General features: G+C 28.0%; 1 protein-coding gene across 1 annotated transcript; it reads right to left on the reverse strand.

The window, feature by feature from the left end:
* Positions 1–724: 724 nt before the first annotated feature.
* Positions 725–4,091, reverse strand: LOC114183511 (protein SYM1-like). The gene is made up of 7 exons (XM_028070552.2): positions 3,663–4,091; positions 2,888–3,028; positions 2,688–2,801; positions 2,435–2,608; positions 1,724–1,839; positions 1,386–1,467; positions 725–1,115 (listed from the first exon to the last, which is right to left on the reverse strand). Exons 1-7 carry the CDS (start codon positions 3,987–3,989, stop codon positions 1,110–1,112), a joined length of 960 nt encoding a protein of 319 aa, XP_027926353.1. The 5' UTR covers positions 3,990–4,091; the 3' UTR covers positions 725–1,109.
* Between the last annotated feature and the right edge of the window lie 7,507 nt (positions 4,092–11,598).

The raw sequence follows: 11,598 nt of genomic DNA on the forward strand, positions 1-11,598 counted from the left end.
GGCGCTCATCACCTAAGCAGAGTGAGCGTAATGATATTTCGTCTGTGACCACAACACAAACTTCTAAAATTAATCGTGATCTCTTTTCCATCGAGAAAGCAGTGTTTCCGAGCTCGAGAAGTGAATTTACGTCATCCTCGAACACATGATCATATGACCTTCTCATACTCTGATTCACCAATAACGAAGAGACTCTTTGATCTTATCGTTTGGTGAAATTATTACACGTAACATGATTTAATTATTACACACAACAAAGCCTCTTATATTAAAAGATACAAAGTAACATTTTATAAAGATTAAAATTATATATATATATATATATATTAAAGTATAAATAAATAAAATGAGTTCAATCTTTTTTTTTATCTATTTAGAAAAAATTATTTGTATTTTCATTTTCTTAGGAAGTAGAAGTAGTATTTAGTTAGCTAAAACAAGTTACATCATCTTATAATATACTCACAATAATTTTTTATTTATATTTATGTCGAAAGACGCAATCATTATTAAGGGGAGACAGATGAACTACTTGTGAAACAGAAATTCTATATTAATATCTGTACGATAAATATGATTGTCACACTTATATTTCATGCTACTAGTAAAGAACACTTTTCTAATCTAAATCCTCCATTAGTCTTCTTTTAAATGATAAATATAGAATGCATTTAATAATCCCAAGATATTATATCCATTTTTTCTTATAAAATACAGGAGCAAATGAAATTCCAAAGAATTATGGATGTATGACACACTTTAAGAATTATTCCAACACAATACATGAGACGAATTTGTTTTATACAGAATTATGGATGTATGATACACTTCAAGGAAAGGAACATAGCTTGTGTTCTGAATGCATTATTATATATACAATCATCTATGCAATTATACTGATAACTGCAACCTAAAAAACTCTGATCATAGCTAGAAGCAAGCACCAGGAGCTGTGTAAGTGTATATCCTGTATGAGCAGCAGATCACAACCTCAGGTCCCTAAGGTCGCTCAATTGGACCTTCAACTGATACAATCTTTGAATATTTTGAAGTTCATTTTGTAATTGCCATGAAACCTAAATAGTCTCTTCCCCCACTTTTCAATTCATTTACTCCTGGTGGTACACAACAAAAAATACCAATAGAAACAGAGAAAAATGTTATTAGCTTAATATGTGAAGTAAAACATTGATGAATGATCTTTTTATTAGAACATTAGACTAAGACAAGGTATACAGTATATGGTTTGTTTTCTTATATCAATTTGAAAGAACGATTTACCATATCTTGCTCAGCAAAATAGAATCATACGCATGTAAAAATATGTCCCAGGGTCACGAGCCTTAACCCTGAAACAGACTGGTGAAAGAACACAGTCTTCTTACCTTAGAATTTTGGTTTGAAGTGGATGATGTTGCTTCTGATGCTGAGTCAGATATTCGGGCTTCTGATTTCTCATTTGAATAGCTATAAACAAAACAAGATTGTGTATGGATGAGAATCCTGTTGGCAATGTAATGACTTTATGTAACATGTTTTTAATGCCATTTCGCAGCGTGCATCCATGTATAAGATGTCACTATCAACCTTCGATGCTTAAATGAGAAAGTCACATGGTATGTGATACTCAAGCATTCAAAAGGACACTAAAATGCTGGTGATGACAAAAGTAGTCATGCGTTATAATTCAATACGATATGACAAAAAATCTTAGAAAACCTACGTTGAAAGGATTGTGACCCAGACGAGCTCTACACAGTCCACCCAAAGAAGCCTTTGTTCCACAGGAATCAGACCATAAGTAATCAGATGCGCAAAAGGCCAAAGTTTCCACCCTGCCTGGAAAGCATATTAGAGATGTTAGCTGTCCAAAGAGGAGAATTTTTTCTAATTAAAGAATCACACAGGGGTAAGAATACACATTTCATTCATTATACTCATATATTATTAACTAGGGGGTTTAGGACTGAGCAAATTTCACAGCCTTTTTATTCAGCACCAGTTTCAACATAGCTACAGTACTACTAAGCTCATGAAGAGCAGGTACGAGGCACAAGCAAAACACAATGCTGTGACACTTGAAACAATATGGCATAAGGCAGATTTCAGGATAAGCTACCTCGAACAGTTCAAATAATTCATAGTTTAAAAGCAAGGTACAAAGATACACAAGCTTTTAATGAGAACGGATGGAACCAAAATACCTGAAAATTTGAATTCTAGGTTCACTCAAATTGTTACTACTACCTACTATATGCCCAACACTAGCAGTTTAATGCTCTACCAACTTCAGCCTAAGAGTATGACATAGTCCAAGTAATAAGCTCAGTTTTGAGCTTGACAACATCTCCACAACTTCACAATGAGGCAGGTAATTACATTGAAAATTAAAATCTGAAAACGGCATAAAGAAACAAACCAAACAGCTACTCACAGTAAGCAGGGGGAAAAATGTTGACTTCAGTTCACCATATATGTTACTCAAAGATTCAAACCGCAATAAGCCCAAAACCACAAAGTAGATGCTGTTCCAAACTGCAGACCACACAGTTTGGTCGAAAGCAACTTTAGCAGGGACAACCCACCATTCTTGGAAAGGAAAAAGAGCCTGTGAAATCATGCAAGCAATGTCAGTCATTCATAGAATATCACCGAATAGTTCCAATTCAGGAAGTCCAAATAATCACCTCACAAAGTTGATAGTAATAATGAGAAAGAGATCCATGGAGAGTAAACCCAACAAGACCTGATCTGAATAACCGTGCCCGATCAAACTCAAAAAGAGGCTTTCCTTCATAGCACTGTATATTTTGGTTAGAAATAGCTGAAGCGTCAGAAATTGTATGCTCAAAATTAGCATTTCACATTTTGCCAGTCAAAAACAAACCTGAGCAATCCAGTCTCCAATTGAGTAGACAATCCCACTAATTGCCATTTTAGCTAAAACCGGATTTGCTTTCAGAGCTTGCTCATAGGCAATCCAATTGTGCTCAGGTATATACCTTAGAATCTCATAAAGGGTCCAACCCTGAATAATAAAACACAATTTAGATGTTAACTTCTTCTGTGTCACACAGAAAATACACTTCAGTTCTCTTTCCTAATCACTCTAGTACTAAACATGTTCCTCTTGTCTCTTTACCAAAGATCCTACATTGACTATAAATATAGGCAATACAGCTAAAACAATATAAATATAAATTAGTAGGAGGAAACCCTAATCTCCTGGACAAGCTTTTGGAGTTGAATTAGGCTCTACAACAAATTCTAATATAGTACTAAAGTTTATCGTAATGGTTGTTTGTTGATACTTGTTAAGCCTATCAGGCTACATGTTACTAGACATTTTTCAGAGCAGTGGAAGATGTCCAACAAAACAAACTTCAGATGCGAAATGTCCGGCCCTCATCATATTATTGGAATTGGGTTAAACCCAATTTTACATTCTATGAACTATTAATATTATTGATCAACTTGAGTAACCAACAAGAACACGACTGTATAACTTGGAACAATGTTTCAGCTACACAGATTCATTGCCATGTTATTGAATCAATAGGACAGGATCATCTTTCAGGTCAATGGGTATGTGAAAAACAACAATTGGGTAACAATAATGATAATAACAATAAAAAGTAAGCAAATTTAATATTGAAACTGACATGCCAGTAGTCATGGTCAATGGTGAGCAACTTGGTGACAGCAAAAGTGCCAACCCCCAAAACGATGAAGGCATTAACGGTACTACTGCTTGTGAGGCGAGGATCAATCTCTGCCTCTGTTATGGATTCAGAAGGTTGAATACCCTCAACTTCATGGGAACGGGCTCCTCTGTCTTCAGACACCGGAACTATTTCACGGTCCTCAGCTACAGAGGTGATGATACGACTTCGTTTTGGGGTTCGGGAAGAGAGGGGAACGAAATGGGGTTTCGACAAGGTTGGTGTGAGTATGGGAAAGACGGTGCAAAGAGAAGTAACAGTAGCCATGGAAATGGGTCCGAGGATTGTGTTTGTGTCGTGTGAATATGTTAAGTGTTTGGGGCATCACCTCTTTTCTGCTACAACAACCCACCATGTGAACGCAAGTATTCATCTCTCGAATGTGCCAACTTAACTCTTTCTTGTTGATAGGTTGAAAATATACTCTTAAATTAAATAATTAAGAAATATTTAGTACAATTTTTAATATTACAAAATTTTAATTATATGATAATTTATTATTGAATTACTTTAAAAAAATTATGAATTAAAAAGTTGTTACAAATCATTAGGGTGTTCAAAAATAATGCTGTGGCATGTCATAACTTTTTTAATAGATAAAATTTTAATATAGTTAGTTGAAGAAATTTATCAATTTCATAAACCAACTGAATAGTTCATATAAATTGATATAGAATGTGTTAATCATAGAAGTTCAAACAAAATTAGAAAAAATTAAAATTTTTATATTAAAATTATCTTTTTTATTAGATAAAAAAATAAATATGTGAACAATTGTTGACTAAAGAGATTATTCACCTTAAAATAATTAAGTTGATATTTTTTTAATAGGATAAATGTTACACGGTTTAAACATGAGGTTTTTTATTTAAAGAAAAGTAAAATTGCATTTAAAACGTGATTTTTCATTAGAATGGATGTTTATTTAAATTGGACTGTTACTAATTTGAGTGGAGAATAAAAATATAAAGTGATTATTGTCATTGAATATCACAAGGGTTTGAAGACCAAACATGGCCTCAAAACAAATAATGCATAAAAATCAAAAGAAAACTAACATGATAGAAAGAAAAGAAAAAGTGAACACCTGGAGCATTCGTAGTATCTTGGTGTTGCTCTTCACCTCCTTAGGATCTAAAATATTTATAAACTCATGCAACTTCAAAAGTTTTCTTTTCCATATTTCTTAGATAAAGGACATAGAAAAGACATGCTAAAAAGTTATATTCCACTTTAAATCAAATAATTTAAAAAAGTGCACAGTAAACTAAATAGTAAATGTGAAGACTTTCTAATAACAAAGAGGTTGTGTAAATTAAAAAGTTTTCCGAGCCACCCAGAATCAATTTTGATACATATGAGATCATCATAATCATATCGATAAATTATTTTGTTGTTTTTTAAAATTAATTTGAAGATGATAGATTTAAATTGAGAGAAAAATCATTAATTCTAACTTTTCCATCAACAAAAATCGATTTGAGGAGTTTTGTTTTCTCTAATTTATTTTTTATCCCTCATTATTGATTGTGTAGATATTCTTCGAGATGAGATTTTCTTTGTTGCATCTGCCTTTGCTTTGAGATTTGTATTCCAATTGTAATTCTTTTTTTCTCGCACTTCTTTTCTTGATTTTGGTTTATTTAAACTTTATTAATTTAATTTGTTAAAGGTTCAAGCTAAAATTGATATTTATCATTATAAATAATATATAAATATAATTTAAAAATATATATATATAAATAAATATAAAAAATAAAAAAAATTAGAAAATTTTGGAGGAGTCATGATTCTCCCCTCATCACTATGTTTCGTCCTTCTGTGGAGAGATGCATTATATGTATATTACATATTTATATGAAATCAATCTTGTATGTTTCTATTTTTTTGATTTAGTAGTCACTTAAAAAAATATTTCTTGCAATAATTTTGGAACTGGAAGTGGTAATATCTTTATTAAAATTATATACAAGAATGTCCATTTTAATAATTATACACACAAAATCAATTTTAAAATTTTTCAAACAATATTAAATATGAAAATCACGTTCATATTTTAGGTTATCCAAACAAAGAAATCACGTTCATATTTTAGGTTATCCAAACAAAGAAATCACGTTCATATTTTGTGTCATCCAAACAAAAATTATGTCACTTCTAAATCATTTTCATTTAAAATCAATTTTACAAATTTATACCAATTAAAATCAATTCGGCCGACACATATCAAACACTCACAATAAATATAGTTACGTAGATTAAGTTTAATGTAAAATTGTTTAATTATATTAAAAATTTAATTTATGTTAGAAATTTAATCATAGGGTAATTTTATTTTTTTTAAGAACATGAGAGTTTGAATTTCAATATTTATAATTTTTCGATATTATTTAAATTGAATTCTTTGTATTAGTTGAAAATTTTGAATATATTGGAGTATGAAGTGTCTTATCCTTAAAATATCGTATCGTTAATATTTTTAAAAGTTCAGATTTTAAGTATTATGTTTTTTTAAATAAAACTAATAGGTACTAATAATAATTACCAATTGTGCAAAAACTCTTACATTGTTTGTCACTTAATTATATTTGGTACATAATTATTGCAAATATTTCTGAGTAATTTTTTGCCTTTATTTTAATTTTAAGTGAATGAAAAACTCAAACCCCACAATCTCTGAAGAAATCTACATAGAATTCTCATCTACCCCAAATACAGAATCAAATGTGTTGTCATGAATAATCTGTTTTACCTGTTGTGCAAACATCCTTACAACATTCGCCACTTAAATGCATTGTCTTTGATATATAGGTATTGCAAATATTTTCTGAGTCTTTTTGCCTTTTATTTCAGTTTGAAGTGTATGAAAAACTCAAACACCATAGCCTCCGAAGAATTCCACATAGAGTTCTCACCCATTCCAATTACATAATCAAATGTGCTACTATGAATAATATGTTTTACTTACTTGCAAAAACTGTTACAACGTTTGTCACTTAAATACATTATGTTTGGTACATAGTTATTACAAATATAATTTCATGCATGATATCATACCACTGAAATGTAGTGTCTAAAATAAAATTTGAACAATATCAATAATTAAAGGTCAATCAACATTTGTCCATAAAGTTTGTAAATATTTTTTCATCCAAAACCCACTAAAAATGTTAATAAGTGAATGTTCCATAACAAGCTCATAAATGCTACAAATAATATCTCAATCCCATTATATATTCATCAACACGAACCATACCACAACAACCAATTCGAAATAAAAAACAGGGAATTCCAATTAACCCTAAACACAAAAGCAAAAAAAAAAAAATCAATCCAAAACAAAAATGGAAATGATGAAATTTTACTTGCAAATTTAAAACTATCCACCCCTAAAAGAAAGAAATCCACTCAATAAAGTAAAGTTCACCATCCTCCATGACTGCATCATCCACAAAATCACCCAATAAACCTTAACTCAGAAGGACGACCAAAGGGAACAATGAAAATTGAGAACTTTGTCACTTTCGTGCAAGAAAATGAAAAGAGAAGGAAAAGATAAAATATGCATATTCTGATTTGTGAACTGAAAGCTTTCAGATGATAGCCAAATGAAATAATGAGAAGAAAATGAATGTTGCACAACTTTTCATCTGCAAAATGAGATAAAAACAACGTTTAGATTTCACACAAATATGATACAAATGATTTTTGAAAAAGAAAAACAAAAGCCATATAAGAATTTGTCAAAATTTGTTAAAATAAACTTTGCAACAAATCATTTTCCATAATATATATATATATATATATATGAATTTGGTGTACACATGTCTATTCCTAAATTTATCTTTTAATAAATAACCGTTTATTTTAAATTAAAACAATTATTTTATCATTTTTATTTTTTAAATAATTGTTCATTTTTTTAGTATTTTTTTAATTAATCACTTTTAACAAAGATAAATATCTATAATAAAAAAAAATATTTGTAATAAAAATTTATAATAAACTTTTTAAAATTATTTATAGTTATTTTAAAATTAAAAAAAAAAGTAAACACACAACATATGCATGTGTAGCACACCTGTTTCTGAAGGGCTTCATTTTTCTGTTATTTTTTAATTTTACTTTTTAAATATTTTATTAAATTAAATAATTATTTTATTAATTTTATTATTTAAGTGATAATTTCTTTAAATTTTAATTATTTTTTAATATGACTTTTTTAAAAATATAATATTTTTAATTACAAAACTATTTATAAAATTAATAAACTATTTTGAATAAATTTATAAAAATTACTAGTATCTAAATTCATGATTATAATAATAATAATAATAGTTATAATAATTTTATTAACTTTTATTATCATAAAAAATTGAAAACGCTGTGGTGTATTTTCAGTTGCCTTAATAATATAAATATGTATAAATCTATACATTTGAAATTATCTTAGATGTATTTTCCTATACGTTTTTCTTTACTGATATAAATTATTTTATTAATTTTTTAAAATTATTATATTTTAATAATTATACATTAAAATAAGTTTAAACTTTAATTAGTTCTAGATATATGTACATGTCTGACTGTAGGTTTGCTTTAAATTTGAACCGAGAGGTGAAAATAGTACTTCGGATGTTGTGGATAGTAAACAAATTTAAAATTTTGCCTTCGGATTTGCTTGTTCAATAGTAGCTGGTTCTTTTATTAGATTTTAAGAAAATAAATGTGAGATTAGAAAATAGTCTTTTTAATTTATTTTAAATAGCTTTTTTTTTCATCCTTTCTTTTTCCACCTTCTCCCTCCACCTTCTCTTTCTTTTTAGAATTTAATCCATAATAGTTACGGGACATAGTAGAACTTAAGTATTAATGATTTTCTTGGGTAAGGCCTCATAATATTTTATTAGTTGATTTTAAAATAAATAAAAAAATAGTTTATAAATATGAGTTAGTTGTTATTCTTTTGAATTTTCAGTTTTTTAAAAATTTTATTTCTACTCTTTCTTTATAACGTTTGATAAAATTTGAACCGTAGAATTTTTTAAATCCCACATTTGGTTTTTATTTTTTTTATTTTTGTCAATTTAGTTATAATATTATTATTTTTTCAATTAAATATTAATTTTTGTTAATTTTATTCAATTTGAATATTTTTTGTTAAATTTGTTTAAATAATCAACGTACAGTTACCAAGTGTCACTTTGTGGTATTTTTTTATTTCTTTTATATTTTTGAAAAAAATTGTACACATATCAACTCAACAACATGTATTAGAGTTTGTGTTCTATATTTAATTTGGTCTATTTATTCAATACCTTTGTTGAATTTAGTATCATTTTTTAAATGGAACAATTTTGTCTCTTCTGAACTTGAGACCAAACTTAATTTTTATATAAATATTATAATGATATTTTTATTAAAATTCAAACTTTTACTAATACTTTTGATTTAGAGTTATAATTAGTGTAAAATTTTATATTAATGTTATTAGTTCTCATTTTTAACATTTTTGTTATATTTTTAAATTAATTGTAACCTTAAATCAAAATATTTAATAAAAATATTATAATATTTATATAAAAATTAAATTTTATCTGAAGTTAAAGAAAGATAAAGTTGTTAAGTTTTAATAATAATTGGAACTAAACAGAACCAAAATAACGAATATATGATCAAATTGTATAAAACATTAATTTTGACAAATGACATGCAACAGAATTGACAAGTGAACTTTTTTTCAGAAAAAAAATTACTAAATGACATTTGATTGTCTTTGTTCACTATTAATCATTTAAACAAAATTGACAAAAAATATAATATAATTAAAAAATAAGAAATAAATTAACAAAATTAAATGAAAATTGAAATGGAATGTATAATTTAATCCTTAAAAAATAAAAGATCATAAGGAGGTAGTTTAAATCTACTCACGCTCTGGCATAAATGTAATATAAAATAATTTAAATATCCTTGTTATATAAAGCTAAATTATTTTATTTTTTAATTGTAATATGTACCTTAAAATAATTGGTTTTAATATGTATTTCTTTCTACTGTTTTAGTCAATCAAGATGATTGATATCTTATTCGTATATCGTTTAATAAAAAAAATTATCGACGTAAATATTTTTCAAAAACAATTTATTTGGTAAAACATGTTAAAAAATTAAAGTTTGTATAATGGACAGATATTTTTATTGATGTATTAAAAGATCACATCTTTCAATAAAACGAGTATAAAGTTTCTGTGAAATATGATGAAAGTTTTATAATAAACATGATTTTAATATCGGACATTTTTTATGTAATTTTTATTTTTTTATAAGAAATAATTAATTGTTATTATACAGTGAGTGTGAACATGAGTATATATACTCATTACTTGATTGATATGAGTAAAAATGAAACAAAAATATTATATTTATGAAATATAATATGAATATTAGTATGAAAATTAATATTTTCTAAAGATGAATATGAATATTCCAACTCCCTATCGGTTCTCCCTTTTTCTCCTCATACAGTATTTTCTTTTTCTGCAGTGAACCTATTTATAGAAAAGTAATACTGTCAACAGTATTAGAGGAACAGACTTTTTACTGTTCATTTTTTAGAACTCATTATTTGGGAAGAACATGTGAAAAGGTGTAATTGGTGGGAATTTAATTTTTGACCAGCTGGATTCTAATCGATTTTTTTTTTTTTAATTTCTTTTCTTCATTGATTCTTGGAGAATATTAAAAAATCTTACTGAAATTTGGTCCAAATTTTGATTAATTTTTCCATGTTTAACGAAATTCTTCATAATCGTAAATTCAACTCTGTAAAAATCGAATTTCGAATGAAATTTTAGTCTTAAATTTCCATAGCTAAAAATTTGGCTCCAAAAATTTAATTCTTAATATAAATAATGAGATTATTTGAGTGATCATTGTCTGCTGGATTGCATTTTTGTATTTTTTTTTTAAGAAAAATATATATTGAAAAAAATGTAGAGATTGTCTGTGTTATGTTTCCAAAATATATACATTGATTTTGGTGATTTAAAACATTTTCTAAAAACTTTTTTAATATATCAAAAAACAAAACAGTATATTTTAAAAATACAGTAAAAAACAAAGAAAAAAAATCAAACTCGAAAATTTGTCACACATATCAAACTAGAGAGTGAGAGAAAGAGATAAAAGGAGGGTAAGCGCTACAAATTTGTAGAAGGATCGAACTAACAGGTGAAACAGGTCAAGTGTTGTAAGACCTACTTTATTTTTGTCCTAATGCTTAAGGGTCTGTCCTAATTTATTAGGCTTAAGACTGATTCATAGGATGCTCAAAACTCCTAAACCAGCCATAATCCTCTCACTTTGCCCACTTTCAGAAACTGTTTCCATTCTTGCTCTCCTTGCTGCTACAGAGAGCTCGGTTAGGGTTTGAGTGAGCTCCCATATTTCGCCTCAGTTGAACAATTCCCTCCAAGTAAGTTGAGCTCTTTTGTGTTCCTTTCTATTTTCAAGTTTTGGTTCTACGCTAGTCTCTATCATAGCCTCATCTTCATTCGTCCTTATACTGTTTTTCAGCTTTGATAGTTGCTCCTGCTTTAGGTGTTAGTTTGCTAAGGATCTTATTCTCTTAATTTAGCATTTTTCAGGTAAGGAAAGTTAGGGTTTGCTTGTTTCTTTTGATTTTCTGCTTGCTTTGGTTCGGTTTCATGATTGTATGGCTTGGTTGCGGTTATAATTGATTGGGAATCTGTTAAAGCATTGTTTGGTTTCAAATGCCTAGTTGTTGCACGCGTGAACAATGGAGGAACCTAGTGTTTTCACCTAGGCGAGCGAGTCTTGCCCAAGCAAGAGTACCAAAAGTGCTCCCTAAGACT

This window comes from Vigna unguiculata, chromosome 5 (genome assembly GCF_037176805.1).
Source record: "Vigna unguiculata cultivar grain cowpea cultivar isolate G323 ecotype 2 chromosome 5, ASM3717680v1, whole genome shotgun sequence".
NCBI classification, from domain to species: domain Eukaryota; kingdom Viridiplantae; phylum Streptophyta; class Magnoliopsida; order Fabales; family Fabaceae; genus Vigna; species Vigna unguiculata.